Below are 17,775 nucleotides of genomic sequence, written 5' to 3'. Positions count from 1 at the left end.
GGGGTGAGTGGGAGGAGAACCAGGCCCTGCATATTAACTGTCCATCTTGCCCCAGCACCCTGGGGAAGGTGGAATCTGCCAGCAGCTCCCAGGGCAGATTGCTCGAGACATCGGCTTCCCTTTAGAAACAGCATTTGGGTTTGCAGGAAGAGGGGCACTGCCTTCTGGGCTGTGGTCCAGTTCTTAGCAGGGTGGGGACTGCTCAAGGCCCTCTCTGTTGTTTGCACAAAAACTGCCAGGTCAACACCTTCCATGAGCACAGAATACTCCAGCTTTATTTATTTCTTTTGGAATTTGCTACTTTTTGAGGCATTTCTTTTGGCGAGGTGGACTCTTCCCTCTTCTGCCTGCCGCTATCCGGTGCAGCCAGGCCACCGTCTGCTCAAGGATACAGTGCTACAAATCCAGAGTCACTTCAGCAGACTCATTCCAGATTCACAGAACAGAGTGTTGTGCTCTCTCTGTGTGAGGGCTGGTTTACAGACAACAGATCAGGACCCCTGTTGACTTTGGAATTAAACAGTGAGATACAGGAAGTTCTCAGCCACCACCCTGCATTAAAGTCACTGGGGATTTGCAGCAAGGACGGAATATCAGAATCAGAGCTTAAATGGAAAAGAGGTGTGATCTAGTGGGTTGAACTCAGACTGGGGAGTCAGGAATCCTGGGTTCTGTCTCACAGTGACTCCCTGTAGGGGCTGGAATGTCATTTCACTTTGCTGACGCTCAGTTTCCTCCTCTGTCAGGGTGGGCCTATTACATGTGCCTGTCTATCTCCTGGACAAGTTCAGGAGCTATGTAAAGGCCACATATGGGCTTTGGGAGTTATTGCGCCTCTAGAGATCTGGCCACAGGAGAGAGGAGCCTGGTGGTTTCAACCTAGAAGATGAGAAATAAACTCCCACCATATTCATGGGATTTGCTTATCTTGCCCTCCCAGTATGCCTAAGTTGCAGGCTGTTCCATACTGGGGGACGTCGTAATAAGCAGCAATAGGATAGATTATTTATTACTATTATTTGCATTATGGCAGCACTTAGAAGTCTCAGTCAAGATTTGGACCGCATTGTGCTCGGTGCTGTATATACATACAGTAAGAGACAGTCCCTAAGAGCTAACAATTTAAATAGAGAAGACAGACAAAAAGCAGGAGGGGAAACTGAGGCACAGGGCAGTGATGTGCCTTGCCCATGGTCCCACATAAGCGCAGTGGTAGAGCTGGGAATAGAGTAAAGCTCTCCTGACTCCCAGTCTGGCACACCATCCACTAGTCCATAACCCGACGCTGGTGGGAAAGGGGGGGTCATCCCAATGAAGTCATTGCAGTCACTAGTGGGGGACTAAACCCCAACAAACCCATTGAGTTGGGAACCAGCGGATGCGTGATGGACACTGAGCTCTGTTGAAAATCTGGCCCTTAACTTGAATAGAGGTTACACATAATCAGGTGACAACATGGGCCTTCCTTGACATATCAGTGCAGCCTGGGACAGGAGTGGCAGAGAGACCTGGAAGTGGAGCATGACCAGATTTACAAAGGTCCCCGTCCCACCCTTATTTCAATGGATGGCTGCAAGCTGAGAAGAAGACCCTTTTAGGTGGAACATCCTGGGTTCTGTGAACCTGACATTGGGACACACCTGGAGTGACGCAATGGAGTCAGTGGGCTTTGTTTTATCCTGTGGATTGACAGCACATGATCCACTGAGACGGCCTTCATTTTTTGAGCAGTGTTGCGATCGGTTGCATAAGTCACATGGTATTTTTCTCCCCCTCCGGCCCCCAGGGTGGATGAGTAAAACCCTTATAACCAGGAGGAGGGCGTTGAAGAGTCCAGTAGGAGTTTGACTCTTGCGGGGGAGTCCTGCTCTAAGTGTCTACTGAGGGATGACTTACTGCAGGTTTGTGAGCTGGTCTTTTCTTTCAGTGGGAGAGACTAGGCCTGCACCACCTCTTCTCTAAGCTCTAATAAGGCTAGTCAGTGACAAACATCGCAGCCCTGGAAACGAGCTCTCTGTAGCTGATCAGTGATCTTGAGGACCTGCTAATGCTTCCCAATGTCTCATGCTAGCACAGTGCATGCTGCATTCCCCTGTAGTGGCTGCTCCCCTGGAGGATAACAGTTTACTACGGCTGCCAGCTACTGGACTTACTCATCTAGCTCAAATGGCAGAGGTTGGTGTTGAAGGCAGGGAGTTCAAACCCTGATGATGGCCTCCATGGAAGGTTGTTGTCTAGGTCCTTCAGAGAGTGAAAAATTAACCCTTCTGTGACTGTCACCATAAGAGCTAAGCCAGATTTATTGCATGGTACAACTTTTCATTGCCTCTCATATTTTTAATATGCAGGATTTTCATTATATTGTAAGGATACTTCAGACTGAAAAGCAATGAAACTCATATTGATGTGATCACTGACTACAAATATACGGCTTTATATGTGCAGTGCAATGTTCTCTAGTAGCTAGAGCAGCTGACTGAGAGCAATGATTTCAGGCTTCTATTCCCCTCTCTGCTCCTAATTTGCTATGTGATGTTGCTTGAGTTGCTTCATGGTGTGGTGCCTCAGTTTCCCCACCTGGAAAATGGGGATAACTGAGGGTTATAAGGACCAATCTACTAGTGCTATGAGAGGTAGTGAACTCTGGGAACCTGGCCGCAGGAGAAATGAGGCTGTGGCACCACTTAGTCTCTTATGAGCTAGGCATGACAGACAGTTTCTGCTCAAGAGAATCCCAGGTCTGAAAGAGCAGGTGGGCTGCAGAGCTGAACTGGGGTCATAGAATCATAGAAGATTAGGGTTGGAAGAGACCTCAGGAGGTCATCTAGTCCAACCCCCTGCTCAAAGCAGGACCAATCCCAACTAAATCATCCCAGCCAGGGCTTTGTCAAGTCAGGCCTTAAAACCCTCTAAGGATGGAGATTCCACCACCTCCCTAGGTAACCCATTCCAGTGCTTCATCACCCTCCTAGTGAAATAGTGTTTCCTAATATCCAACCTAAACCTCCCCCACTTGAGACTTGAGACCATTGCTCCCTGTTCTGTCATCTGCCACCAGTAAGAACAGCTGAGCTCCATCCTCTTTGGAACCCCCCTTCAGGTATTTGAAGGCTGCTATCAAATCCCCCCTCACTCTTCTCTTCTGAAGATTAAATAATCCCAGTTCCCTCAGCCTCTCCTTGTAAATCATGTGCCCCAGCCCCCGAATGATTTTCTTTGCCCTCCGCTGGACTCTTTCCAATTTGTCCACATCCTTTCTATAGTGGGGGGCCCCAATCTAGACGCAATACTGCAAATGTGGCCTTACCAGTGCCTAATAGAGGGGAATAATCACTTCCCTCGATCTGCTGGCAATGCTCCTACTAATGCAGCCCAATATGCCAGTAGCCTTCCTGGCTATAAGGGCACACTGTTGACTCATATCCAGCTTCTCGTCCACTGTAATCCTTGGGTCCTTTTCTGTAGAACTGCCGCTTAGCCAGTCAGTCCCCAGCCTGTAGCCGTGCATGAGATTCTTCAGTCCTAAATGCAGGACTCTGCACTTGTCCTTGTTGAACCGCATCAGATTTGGCCCAATTTTTCAATTTGTCTAGGTCACTCTGGACCCTATCCCTACCCTCCAGCATATCTACCTCTCCCCACAGCTTAGTGTCATCTGTGAACTTGCTGAGGGTGCAATCCATCCAATCATCCATTAATGAAGATGTTGAACAAAACCGGCCCCAGGACCGACCCCTGGGGAACTCCGCTTGATACTGTCTGCCAACTAGACATTGAGCCGTTGATCACTACCCACTGAGCCCGACAATCTAGCCAGCTTTCTGTCCACCGTATAGTCCATTTATCCAATCCATACATTTTAACTTGCTGGCAAGAATACTGTGGGAGACCGTATCAAAAGCTTTGCTAAAGTCAAGATATATCACGTCCATCACTTTCCCCATATCCATACAGCCAGTTATCTCATCATAGAAGGCAGTCAGGTTAGTCAAGCATGACTTGCTCGTGGTGAATCCAGGTTGACTGTTCCTGATCACCTTCCTTCCTCCAAGTGCTTCAAAATGGATTCCTTGGTCCAGGACTGGTATAGCTGAGGGTGTAGCAGAGCAGCACCGAGGGGGGTGGGGAACCCAGGGCTAATATAGGAGGAGGGGGGAGGGATTGCAGGTCAGGATCCAGCTGAAGAGGCAGAGCTCGGTGGGGGTGCGGACCTGGCTGGTGGAGCAGTAGGAACTATGGGTCAGGATCATGTTGCATCAGCAGGATTGGGAGAGGAGGACCCAGGTCTAGCGGGAGGCTGGCTGGGCAGGGGGCTATTTGTCAGTATGAGGGGCTTTGAAAGGGCAGTGCGTTGCTTTGCTGCAGGGCTCTCGTCCCTGCCCTGTGGCTATCATCACTCACCTCGCTCTGGCCTTTCTTTTCTTCCCATCCCCTGCCCCTTGTCCAGACAAGATCCTCCATTCCCTGGCATCTGGCCAAGACCCTCATGGCTGGCGTACCCCAGTGGACTGTGTCCGCGCCAATGAGCTGTGCGCTGCCGAGTCGAGCTGCAGCTCCCGTTACCGCACCCTGCGCCAGTGCCTGGCTGGCCGGGACAGGAATACCATGCTGGCCAACAAGGAGTGCCAGGCGGCTCTCGAGGTGCTGCAGGAGAGCTCACTCTACGACTGCCACTGCAAGCGGGGCATGAAGAAGGAGCTGCAGTGCCTTCAGATCTACTGGAGTATACACCTCGGGCTGACGGAGGGTAAGCGTCCTGCGTGGGGCGGGCCTGGTCCATGGAGAGGGGGGTGCCCCATATGCAGTTGTTCTGATGGATTAGCCTCGTCAGAGCTATGTGAGGGTGAGGGCTGATCCCACGGGCAAGTGGTAAAGGTGCCCTTCTGCACCATTATGCGATGTTCCAGTCTGTTTGCTCAGGAGTAGCTGGGGGCTGTTCTGCTTCTGATCCATTTGATATGGCTGGAGGGGTGGTTTCGGCCCATTGGATTGTTGGCAGGTGGGTGGGTTCTGATCTGCTAGCTCAGTAGTGGTGTGTGTGGCTGGGGGTGGGTGGAGAGGGAACAGTTCTGATCCACTAGCTGTTCTGATCCACTCTGGCAAGGCCAGGAACCCCATGTGGCTAGTCCTGGGAGCTGATGAAGCAGGCGTGAGTTAGGAGATGTGTTCAGAGCCTGACTCTCTCTCTCTCTCGTTGCCATTTACACCTGTGCAAAGGGGAAGTAAAACATTCCCGCTGGTGTCCTGATTTGGGAGCAATTCACACCTGTTCTGCACAGGTGGGATAACGGGTGACACAAGTGCCAGGCAGCGAAGAATCAGATTCTTCATTAGTGTATTTGGGAGGAGGGTTTACTACGAGAGTGGCAGGGGGGCCAGCTGGTCTGGAGTGAAGAGTATTAGTGGAGCAGTGTGTGTGTGGGGAGAGTCCAGGACTGGAACAGCAGGAAAGGACTGAGGGGCATTTGCAGAGTTGTGAGGGGAGTCCAGGACTGGAATAGCAGGGGGTGTTCTTCAGGTCAGGAATATGGGGCATTAGTGGAATTACATGGGGAACGTTCAAGTTTATTCTGTGCCTTATTGTGCAGCATGGGCTGGTGTAAGCCTGGGTAGAGCTGGAGTGGTATCAGTAGGGCTGTCTTGGACTGGCATGTCTCAGCTTTCAACCCCCAAGGTTTCAGTGTTTAGATCCCAGGTAGCTCTCTCACCTTGTTCATTATCAAACAGAAGGCAAATCGATGGGTGGGGATGGGGAAGAAAGAACCAAACTCTCCCCTTCCCCTCCAGACTCTTCTCCCTTTTCTCCACTCTCCCCCTCTAGATTCTTTCTCACCATCCCCTTTTCCCAGACTCTCTCTTCCTCTACACTCGGGCACATCCCATCCCTGCCTTGGGAATTTGCCAGACTTGAGGCTTCCTAGTGCCTACACACACCCCCACCGCCATCGCCAATGGCAGGGGCTGAGAGCTCGGTGAGCTGCACCACCGCAGAGGGCAGTCCCAGGCTGACCGGCTTTGGAACTGCCTCTCTCTCCATGTTAAACAGCTGATTAGTATTCTGGAAGGAGCATCCTCACAAGAACCACACTGGGCTGGAACAGGGGTTGATGGGAGTGAGAGGAGTGTGGGGCTGGGCTCCTCTCTGGTGCGGCTGCCTTTTCGTATCCAAGCTGCGAATGCCAGGCTGATCCTAGGCAGCCTCACCCCGGAAGGGGCCGCGCACGGTGGAGCAGATTGGGCTGTAATGAGAAGACACGTCGGGGCATCGAGACAGGTCACGGAGAGGGGAGCCCAGCGCGCAGGGAGCGGGGAGTTAATTTCCAGTTTGCGTTAGTGGGGTCAAAGGGCCAGGTCTCCAGTTGGTGCCTGTGCATGGGCTGTTTGCCTGCCCCCCTCTCAGAGCAGGCTCCAGGCTGTCAATCTAGTCTCGTGTATCTATATGAGTGTCCCCCAGGCCTTGCTTGCGGAGCATTTCCCTCTCCTGCACTGTATTGGCTCCTGCCTGTCTGTGTCCAGTGGAAGCCCAGGCTCGCCAGGTGGGAACGGCACCTTATCCCCTTACTTGCTGTCTCTGGGAATTCTCATCTGCCAGGCAGGGTGGGCTCGTGGCTGGTGAAGCAGACTCCTAGTTGTCTTCTGCTCTGTTCCAGCCTGGATTATGGCAACTGCACTGGAGTTAGTGGAGTTGCTTCAGACTTATGCTGGCATCAGTGTGAGCAAACTATGGCCCTGGCTCCTGTTCTTGGCTCTGCCACTGATTCAATGAGTGACCTTGGGCAAGTTCCTTCCCCTTCGCTGTAAAGTGTCTTGAGATCCTCGGGTACAAGAGTCTATATAAGTGCAGAAAGGATTGTTCTAACAGTGCTACGTGCCAGTTCTGGTGGGTGGTGTTGGAACTGCGCAGCCAAGTGCCACAGGCCCTGCACTGCTTGCAGCTTATGCAGACTCTCCTTTAGCTCAAGGAGCAGGGGCCTGTGCTCAGGGAGCAAGAGGGCTGGGGTTTGATCCCCGTTCAGGACAAGAAGCTTTCAGTGGTCCTGTATCTGTTACAATGTGATTCCGGCTTCAACCCCTGTGAGTGCAGAACTCTTGCTTGAGTTCAGGATGGGACTGATCATCTGCTCCCCGTGCCTCAGTTTTCCCCCAAAAGAAGAGTGAGGAAGGGGACTACAACTCAGGAGTTCCTGGCTTCCAAGCTACTGCTTTGGCCATTAGGCTCCATTGACTCTTTACGGGCCTTTGATGCTGCGTGCATGCCATAGAGGGGCATGTGTTGGGAACAGGCTGTAGGCTGTACTAAAGCCCCATGTGCAGTCTGTCAGCTGCCCTAAGTCTGCTCTCTGGGAGAAAACCAGGCACCTTCTTAATACTGGCCATTCTCCTGCAAGGGTGGGGGTTGAGTGAGAGCAGTGGGAAGGGCACGAGGGGATCTCGGAGCTGGCTGTTTCCACAAATGAACTGCCTCGAGATGCACCAGAGGCAGCCGTGATTGCAGGCCAGTGAGGGTGTAAATCAGAGAGGGGAGCGGTGCAGGTAATTGAAATTGGATTTTGCCAGCGCTGGGCCGGTTTGTTTATTGGAGAGAGAATTATCTACTCTCTCCTCCTCATCAAAGGGAAGGGGGAGGAAGCTGTCTCTTCCCATCCCTCCCCTCCCTACATCAGCAAGTCGGGGGCCCTCCCCTCCCCCTTGCTATATATCACAATCAGTGGCTCAGCTGACTGGCTGTGCTAGGATGTGGAATTGGGGACCCCCCAGACCTTAGGGGCTGGGAGTGCTGGCTGGAATTTGGTGTATTGTGGGCAGGTGCTGGTAAGATTCCTTCTCGCAGCTCTGCCCATACCCCTCAATCCTGAGTCTGTAGCCGCCCCCCTGGTCATTTCCGTCCTGGGTCTGCATGGAGCAGGGGCCGCTAGTCATTTCTGACTATCCCCCAGTGGGTTGCTCTGTGATATGGGAAAATTTATCATTGGTGACTAGAATGAGCCTGAGTCTCTGCCTCAATCCCAGCTGCCACTGGGCTGCTATTTGTAGCGAGCAAATTTCCTCCCTCCCATTTCCCTTGCACCTGTGCTGCCCCTTGGACGATCTTTTCCAGCCAGAGGTGCATCATCCATCCTTGCTGTCCCGCAACGATGAGCCAGCCAAGACATGTCCAGCCCTATCCATAGCAATCTCTGTAGCTTTTCCTTAATACGTTTGCCCACAATGCGGATTGCAGACCATTGGGTGCCTGGGAATGCTCCTGGCACATGCAGATGAAATGGTGGATGTTGCTTCCTTGTAAGAGAGAGGTGAAAAGTGGGTTATGTGTATTGGGGTGTCTTGCACACACAAAGCAGGTGATAAAGAGTGACAACATTCTAGTGCCCAGGGTCAGGTAGCATGTAGAGAACTCAGAAGAGCCCTGGGGAAACAATAACTGCCACTTACAAAGGACATTGGATCTGCAAGTGTTTTACAAAGTGGGGTGAGTTTCACTATCCCATTTTAAAGATGGGTGGGGGAAATAGAATCAGCGAACATTAAATGACTTGCCCAGGGTTACACAGCAAGTCAGTGTCACAGCTAGGACTGTACCGCATGTCTCTTGACTCCTAGTCAGATGCATCAGCCGCTGGACCATGCTGCCTCATTAAAGATTCAGGGCCAGGTTTTTCAAAGAGCTCTGTACCCGAAGGCTCCTGCTTGGGCACCTGAATGGAGTGACCAGCAGATTCAGCACACAGCAGGTCCCATGAAAAACTCAGCCCATATTTAGGTGCCTCAGTGGGAACTGATTGTGGGGTGGAGGGAGGAAAAATTGGGGGAAGGAAGGATAAAGCAGAGAGGGTAGAACAGGAGAGAGAGGATGAAAGGAGCTGGGGAGAGAGAGGGTCATAGGAGTGCATCCTGCAAGTGAAAGCAATTCATTTTTTCCTCTCATGTAATTAAGAGCCAAGGGAGTGTGGTGGGGAGTGAAAGGGGACTAGTTCCTCTTTCTAACCATGCGGCGCAACCAAAACTGTAACCCTCCTCTTTTCCTTACACGGGTCTCTCGTCCATCGGTGGCTCCCTGGCGGCTCCAGGCTGGAGATAGAATAGAACGCGGCCCACCCACAAAGTGGCACCTGTTCAACTATCAGTGTGATTTTTAAACTAGTTTAGTTCAATCAGTGAAACTTTGTGTGTGGACACTGTTCAGTGAGGTTAAACCAGGCTTGTGTTGTTTTACAGTGTGTGGGTAAACGTACAGGGGTAAGCTCAACCAATAGAACCAGCTTTAAACTGGAATAAGAGTACCCGCCCAGAGGTTTGCACTCATTTAATTAAAGTGTTGTAAGTTTGTGTGCAGTCAACATTGGGACCAGGTTTCCAAAAGCACTCAGCACCCAACGTGCTGAAAATCTGGCCCTGACTGTGGGTGCTGAGTACCTCTGAAACCTTTGGCCCCTGGTGACTCCCTTAGACCTTCACCCATGCTTGGTTAAAACACACTTTTTTCTGATGTTAAATTGCAAGCGAAGATGAGGCAAGTTGTAGTTTTAACACGTGTCAGCTGGTGGAGGTAAACCCTAGCCTCTAGGTCAGCTCTGCTCCTGGATGGCCAGAAAGTCAGGCTGGAAGCAGGAATCTCTACTTAATGGTGATTTGCCCCTCAGCACCGTGCAGTCAGCAATTTCAAAGGGCTTTGCACACATGAATGAATTTAGCCTAACAACAACTTCAGGAGGGAGGGAAGAATACTAGCCCCATTTCACAGAGCAGAAAACTGAGGCACAGAAAGAAACTAAGACACAGAAGGGAAAAAAGGGTGTGTTCTTACCATGTGTTGGCTAACATGGGGTAAAATCCTAGTGAAGACAAGGAAGGCTGTAGCTTTCACACAGGTTAGCAGGGTGAGATGGCAACTCTGGCCAGGATCCTAGGTTTACCTCAACTTGTTAATTCACATGAGAACGGCACGGCTTTGCCTTCACTCAGATTTTACCTTGTCTTACCACATATTAGCTAATGGGGTAAGAACACACCTTTTCCCATCGTGATGACAAGGCCAAAGGGCCCAAATTCATGCACAGAGTCGGTGGGGAAGCCAGGAATAGAACCCAGGAAGACTCCTGACTCCTCTCCTGTGGTCTAACCAGTAGGTAACAGACCAGCTGTAGAAGGTTGTGCTGATGCCCAGCATGGAGGGGCATTGGCAGAGCTATGTGGGGAACCCAGGACTAGGATAGCAGGGAGCTCTGCAGGACCATCCAAAGCCATCATACAAAATCCCATCTTGTTTCAGAGACCTCGTTATGCAGGTAGACTCACTGTAGTGCAGCAGACCTTTGGACAATCTGTTCAGGTATCCCATCTCCTTCCATAACTAGATCTCTCAATGCAGTGATCCCCCACCTATCACACTGGATCAGAGTGGTCTATCTGGCCAGTATCCTGTCTCTGACACTGCCAATATGTGATGCTTCAGAGAGGCTAATTCTCCCACAATGCATCTGGCCAATAGCCTGCTCTTCGCTCACTTTTCTCAAGTGAGCAAGTTTTGCATTCTCCTGGTGCATGGCAGCTTAGTCCCCTGCATTAAGCCTGGCTCGTTTCACCCCAGTGCCTTTCCCAGCGGTTAATTGCATCTCAGCCAGCTTAGGGGAAGTTTGATGCCCTTTTAATACTGGGTAATTTTCCTAGCGAGCAGCAAGGTTCAGCCGGTGTTTAATTATTTATTGCATTGGCAAAGCAATATAGCGAGAGGTTAGTGTTTCCTAAACACACTTTAATAAAGGTGCCATTTGTCATCAGAGCATTAGCAAACCCAGCATGGTGAACGTGTTGGCAGGATTTAAACGAGGGACTCTTACAGAATGATCGTAAGTGTTTCCTTTCCTTTTAACAGCCTTTCAATTTCACCAGCCCGTGGTAACAGGCCAAAATAACACATGAGGAGGGTGGGGTTGTTGTTGTTTTCAATATTCGTTTGTAGTACTGTAGCAGAGGCATCAACTGAGATAGTCAGAGACAGCCTCTGCCTTAAAGCTCTCACAATCTAGCTCGAGTAGACATGGGAAGGGAAGGCACAGAGAGAAGCGGCTCCTCCATGGACACAAAGCAGGGTCTGGGGCAGAGCCAGGAATAGCATTTTGGTCTCGTGATTCCCCAGTCCAGTGCTCTGTGCATGAGATGACACTGCCGCCTTGTAGCTTGCCTTTTCTCTGTGTTCCTCCTGCTCTTCTCCTTTCCAGCCTGGAGGCTGGAATTCTGTTCTCTCACATCACTGAGGCTCCCCTCAGTCTGCTCTGATCACCTCCAGGAGGTCAGTCCGTGGTCTCTAATTCCAGCAGGCGCCTTCTGGTTTCTCTTGTGGGCCTGCAGCGCTGCTGCCCCCTCCCAAAAGGCGATTGGCACCTTCCTCCTGGCTGCTGGGTACCCGATCGCGGGACTCCTCACGAGGCCCATTCAGCGGGCAGGGCAGGAGTCCATTGCCAAAAGGAGCCGGTCGCCATGGGAACAGCTTGGAACTGGGGCTGGTGTGTCTGTGCTGTGTAATGTGTATTCCTGGCGGCTTCGGCCGGGTTGGTCCCTGGGCCGTGGAGGTGAGGTAGGTGGACAGAGAGTGAGGCCATGGGACAGCCTGTGGGAGACTGGCTGTACCGTGTCTGAGCTGAGGTGATCTGGGCTCAGTTGAGATGCGGCGGTCTGGAGTGGCCAGCGCGAGCACGACACTGTCTGGAGGCTTGTGTTTCAGCTCCCGGCGCGATAGCTGTGCTGTTGTCGCTCATGCTCGCTAAGCGTGAGTTAGTCCTCCAGCCCCTTCGTGCCATGAAGACACCTGGCCAGGGGGAAGTGGACTGAGACCCACCAATTCATTTCTCAGAGGCCACCGAATGGCGATGGAAGCTATTGGAGCCAGGTGGGAGCCTCTCTCTCTGTCCTCTTGCTGATCTCCCCACTATCCAGGTCCCATCCCGGTCTTGCTTCTGCTCTGCAGCAGGGAAGGAGGGTGGCTCAATCCCAGCTCCCCGGCAGCCCGTTTTGCCTCACGATCTTTTTGAAGGATTTCCTGTAGCGAAATGCATTTATAACCGTCCTTGGAGGAGCTGCTCCGGCCCTGCCTGATTGCTTCCTGCCTATTAATAGGCCTCTTTTCGAGCAGAAGGTTTTGAGTGGCTTCTTAATTATGGGGGACAAAAGCAGCCTTGCTCAGGCTAATAATATCCTGAATGATCCAGAAGAGCCTGGAAGAGCGGGCATGGGCCACAGTCTGTTAGGAGGCTTGTAAATCTTTTTAGAAACAGAAGCCTCCTGTCTCCTCCTGTTCTGGCTGAGCATCTTCCCTGTCAAGGGAACTAACAGCTGGGTCACCGTGTGAGACCTCTGTTCATCCACAGAGTAGGTGCATCCCCTGTGGGCCAGAGCAAACTCACTTCATGTTCCCCTTCACTCGAGAGAGAGAGACACCCTCCTACTCCCAGGGCAACCGAGTCTGAGATAGGACAATTAGCATGATGAGTGTTCTTGTGATGGCAAGGTCTGGAGGGATCGTTTAACAGCCAACAGTTGGAGAGATGGTTGAGGCTCTGGACTAGGAGCCCGGAGGTTTGGGTTCTATTTCCGGTTCTGCCACAGACTCCCTCTGTGACTTGGGCAAGTCACTTCGTCTCTCTGTGCCTTATCCCCACCCTACAGATGGGAACAAATTCTGTGTTGTTTTACCTAGTGACACTGTAAGCTCTCTGGGGAAGGAAGTATCTCTTCCTTTGTATTTGTACAGCACCTAGTGCAATGGAAACCTGAGCTTGGTGCAGGATTGTAAATACTGTCATACCAACAATTTAAAACACTAGGAATGAAATTGAATTCCACTCAAGTCACGACACATACATCTCATGGGAGCGATTGCTTTTGGTCGCTATGGACCTAGGTTGGATTTGAATCCGTGACCTGGTGGTAAAGGGCGGTATCCCAGCACTTCTCTTATGAGGAGAGGGCCCCCTTTTTTCTGCAGGTAGCCTTACTTTAGATCAGCCTTGCAAATTTGAATTTGAAGCAAGAGAATGAAAAAGCAGATCCGAAAGTGTGGATATCGGTGTGTGTTGATGTTGGGGAGCAAGCAGGGAACCCCATATTGGGACTCCTGGGTTCTGATTTTGGCTCTGCCTTTAAGAATAGTGGGCAAATCACTTGAACTATCTGGGCAAAATCAGCTCTGGCACAAGAGGATGGAACTTCCATTGATTTCAAAGAGTTGCAGCTGCTTAGATCAGGGCTGATTTGAATCCTCCATGCCTCTCTTTCACCATCTGCATGGTCTACCAAAATTGACAGATTGAGAGGTTTGTTTTGCGAAAAAAAATTGTGAAAAATCTCGATGTTTGTGTTTTGCTTTGAAGCGACTGTTTCAAAATTCTTTATTTTATTATCAAAGCAGTTTAAAGATGGTAAAATCAAAACTCAAACGTTTCAAAATCAAGCTGTGTTTTGATTTGCTCAAAGTTTTGGTTCAGCTCAAAACAAACATTTTGGAATCACCAGTGAACTGAAAAGAGTCGGTTCTCTTCACATCTGTAGACCTGAAACCCAGGCGGAAGGTGGAATTTGGAGGTCCCCTGTTACTCCTGACACCCACTTGTCATCCCAACCCCACGGCTTGGTTTGCTGTAGAGTCGCCCGTCCATACCCATCGCTTCATGCTTCACTTCCCCCTCTGTAAGCTCTGCCAAATCATGTTGTGTTTTCATGCTAAGGCCTGGCCCATCTAGGGGATAAGAGCCTCTTATTGCTGCTAGTTAATAGTGACTCCTTTAGCTCTAGTGGTTGAGGCTTGTGCTTGCCATTGGACGTGGTGGAGTCAGTCCCTGCTGACTGCACGTGGTGGGGGTAATGTAGAATAGAGATGAATAATACCTACTTTCCTGGCAAGGACTGGGGAGGCTAAATTCAGCACGGATCCAAGTGCTTGGAGATCCTCATGATTATTTCTGGGGTCTGTTGTGACGGGTGCAAGCCGATGCCAACAGTGAAAAGTAGCTAGCTCTAATTTGTGTTACAGCAGTGCCCTCAGGGCCCAGTTGAGATCAGGGCCCTATTGTGGCAGGGGCTGCGCATACACATAGCAAGAGACAGTCGCGCCTCAGGAGCTTACAGTCTAAACAGCCGAAAGAAGAATGGTCATCCCTGCTTTACAGACATGGAGAGATTAAGGCTCATATTCTTAAAGGTATTTGGGCACCTAACTCTCCTTGACTGCAATGGGAGTTAGACAGCTAAATACCTTTAAGAATCAGGTCTTCAGTGTCTTGCTCCAGGTCACACAAGGAGTCTATGGCCAAGCCAGGAATTGAACCAGCTCCCCAGAGTTCTGGTACCATGCCTTATCCACAAGACACCCTCCCACTCTAGCACCACAGTTCCTAGTACGGGTTTGGGCAGACAGGACCAGATTCTCCTCTCCGCTATGCCGGCGTCAATGCCGCCGAAGACAATGGTCTATACTGATGTAACCCAGAGCAGGCTCTGGGCCTGGCTGCTGGGTTTGGAAAAAGGCCGCTCTGTTTAATCATCTGCCCCTTTCCTGGAGAATCCCCTTTGCTGATCAGCAGAGAGCTAGCTTGGAAAGGAGCCATCCCCAGCCCAGCCTCCACCTCCAGGGAGCCGGTGTGGGCAGTGTGGTTAGACCCAGTGTCCTCCTTGGTTTATGGGTCCATGTGTGGCGTGGCAGTTCATCTGCTCCTAATCCCTCCACTGCAACCCCAGCTCACTTATCACCAGGATGGGCACTTCAGCATCTGCCAACCCTTCCTCTGGGCAGGAAATGTCTTCGGACAGGCCCTCTCCACAAGCCCTGGCTCTCTCCCAATCCACAGAGATGTGCTGGGAGCTCACTGAAAGCATGGCTAGGTACAATGGAAATCGATGCACAAGGCTGTTGGTCAGTCTTCTGCTGGGAGCTTGGAGTGGCCTTCCATTGATTTTTTTCTTTTTCTCTCTCTAGCAAGAGCCCCTGCACAATGGGAGCATTCAGGGGCCACGACTAATATTAATGGTCCTTTCACGAATCTCTCCTTAAGAAGGACAGATGCTCTCATGACCTATTCTGCTTGTCGTCCCACCCTTAACTTTGCTGACGGTTGCTCTTTGGGGTGCAGTTTGGTTTAGGAATTTGTGTGTGTGCGTGCAAGAGAGATCATCACCTGGAACTAATTTTAGTATCGCTCCTGGAGATGCTTGAAGGCAATTTAGTAATGGGCTCATTGCCCTGGAGAGCAATTCTCCAAATTCTGACCCTATTAAAGTCAATGGGAGTGGTCCCAAGGTTTGGCCCCTAGTGTGGTGCTTTATGTATACTGGTCATACTGGCAGCTTTGCTCAGTTCCATAGAGTTGTGCAGCCGCCCTGGAGAAAAGCCACAAGCTCTTTAGCTCTCTGCATACCAATGCTCCAAGGGTTAATATGCCATGATCTTTGGCAGAGTTATGGTCCGTGGGTGGGGTTGTTAGCAAGGGGCTGTTGCATTCTGCTGAGCCTGTTTAGGGTCTGTAGATTTGGGTTATTAAACCCCAGTTAAGGTCTTGGAAGCAAAAAATTTGGATTTGTAATTAAAATACCCAAATTCCCCCCTTCCCCCGAATATACACCTTTCTGCTATGTGCGAAAGTGTTTGTGAGAAGATGGATTTGGAGTTAAGAGACTTGGGTTCTGTTCTGAGCTCTGCTACAAGATGACTTTGTTCAATTCACACAAACCTCTCTGTGCCTCCGTTTCCCCATCTGTACAATGAGGATGACATCAGATTTATAGTGGGGCTCTGAAGGTAAATTCATTAATGTTTGGGAGGAGCTATGATATGATGGTGCTGAAGGCTGCAAAATTATTTAGATAGGGACCCAATGATACCAGGAACTGTAGGGGGCTGCTTATCAATACGAATCAAGGTTGGAAATGCCCTTTCTTCCCCACCAAATCGGCCATAATTCTAACAAAGGCTAAGCCCTGAACGAGAGCTGTTCGGGGGTGAGAGGAGAATTCTGACATGTTGAAATAACTTTCTGTTCTGAGTCGGAAGGTACTGTCAAAATACTGACACTTTCTGCAAAGCAGGGGAGAAAAATCCCCCAAAGTTTTGAATCTGGGAAAACGTCAACAGGTTTGAGCGACGTGGCAAAATGAGATTTTTTTGAACTGAAAAAAAAAATTCATTTAGTTTTGAAGTGTCCATTTGCAATGAACATTTGTTTCAATTCTCCTGAAACAGGAAATCAAAAAGCTTTGGTGAAATTGACATTTTCCTGTGGGGAAAGTCTCAATTTTGACAATTACATTTTCCTATGGGCAAATTTTTATGGGCAAATTTTTTTGACCAGCTCTGCAGAAATGAATCATCAGAACATTCCAGGATGAATAGGATTTGTAGAGGAGTCAAAGGAATTTCCGTGGCTGGATCCTGCTGAAATTCAGTGGGATTTAGCACCTAATCCCCTTCGTGTTTTATGACTGGCTTCCCCCACAGTGGCTGGGGGAGGCAGCTCAGTAATAGCATGGGTGGTTGTTGGGTTTATTCAGTGCGGGGTTTCAATCTCTTTTATTTTATTTTTTTCCCCTACTCCAGGAGAAGAATTTTATGAAGCTTCCCCTTACGAGCCGGTCACCTCTCGTCTCTCTGATATATTCAGACTCGCTTCAATTTTCTCAGGTAATAAAAGCAAAACAAAACATGCTTTCACTGTTTTATATTCTCTTCCTCTCGCCTGTGAATAGACCTTCTGCCAACCTCCAGGGGAATGATAAAACATTAGCTCCCTTTCCCATTCCTCAATCCCTTCCTCTCCAGCCTATCTCCCACCCCATAATATCTCATATTGTGCTCCCCTTCCCCTGGTTGCCTTGCAATCATAATTCTGTGACTAAGATGTTGCAGCCTGGAGCTATGGATAACAGTGACATCTCTAGCGCTGCTACTGAGAATGCTTTGGGCCTCATTCTCAATTGCCCTGCACCTCACGCTGTTATTTCCACCCGTGCAAAGGAGGCGTGAAACACTACAGGGCAGATGCTCTTCACATAAAGCAGCAAGCAAGTAAAAGTGCAAATCGAGAGTAGCTCCAGTCAGGGGAGATTTCGATTGTGCTGGTGTGACTGAGAACAGAATTGAGCCTTACTCTTCTCATTCGGTAGTGGTTCACACCGTGCGCTGGTAATGCCACGAAATACAGGGCACCAGAAGCAGGCTCTTGGGGTTAGTGTGTATAGATATATAATTAACGCATGTTGCAGCAGAGTCTAATCTCAGTGATGTTGGTGCCAATCTGGTGGCACTGCACTGATTTTTGTGGAGTTACTTGGAGTTTAAAACAGTGGAACTGAGAGCAGAGTGCTGGACCAACATGAGTTAACTAATAACACTTTGCTGCAGAGTCCAGTAGGAGGCAAATGCAGAGAGTAGTGCAGGGGTGACCCTACATTGGGTCTCCTGGGTCTTCGTCCTGCTAATTTTTCTGAGCTGTGAGGAGTATTCTTTGCAACCACACAGTGGCTTTGGTAACTAACCGTTGTGGTGAGGGGGATTAGAAATGGTGAATGGCGTTGTGCAGTTGTTGGAGCTGGTTACGTAGCACCTCCACCTGAGATCCCAGGGCTGCGTGAGACTTGGAGAGTTTGTAACTGGATCTTCTGGGGAGTGCTCTAGTCCTGAGAGACCTTGCAGAGATGGGGTCTGGGTGCAGCACGGGACCTCTGGGTGTTATTCTCTTCCTTTGGGTATTCAGGGTAGTTCTAATTTTGCAGCTCGACATTGCCTTCTCT

At 50.1% G+C, this 17,775-nt stretch overlaps 1 protein-coding gene across 1 annotated transcript in view; it reads left to right on the top strand.

Moving 5' to 3' along the window:
- GFRA2 (GDNF family receptor alpha 2) overlaps nt 1-17,775 on the top strand; it is a 96,456-nt gene that overhangs the window by 10,021 nt on the left and 68,660 nt on the right. Inside the window, exons 2-3 of the mRNA XM_074940029.1 lie at nt 4,448-4,747; nt 16,583-16,666. Coding sequence (XP_074796130.1) covers nt 4,448-4,747; nt 16,583-16,666 — 384 coding nt within the window. The remainder of the gene's footprint in view (nt 1-4,447; nt 4,748-16,582; nt 16,667-17,775) is intronic.

This window comes from Natator depressus, chromosome 26 (assembly GCF_965152275.1).
Source record: "Natator depressus isolate rNatDep1 chromosome 26, rNatDep2.hap1, whole genome shotgun sequence".
NCBI lineage: Eukaryota > Metazoa > Chordata > Testudines > Cheloniidae > Natator > Natator depressus.
Note: the sequence above shows the minus strand (reverse complement) of the source record. Positions and strands in the feature narration are given on the sequence as shown.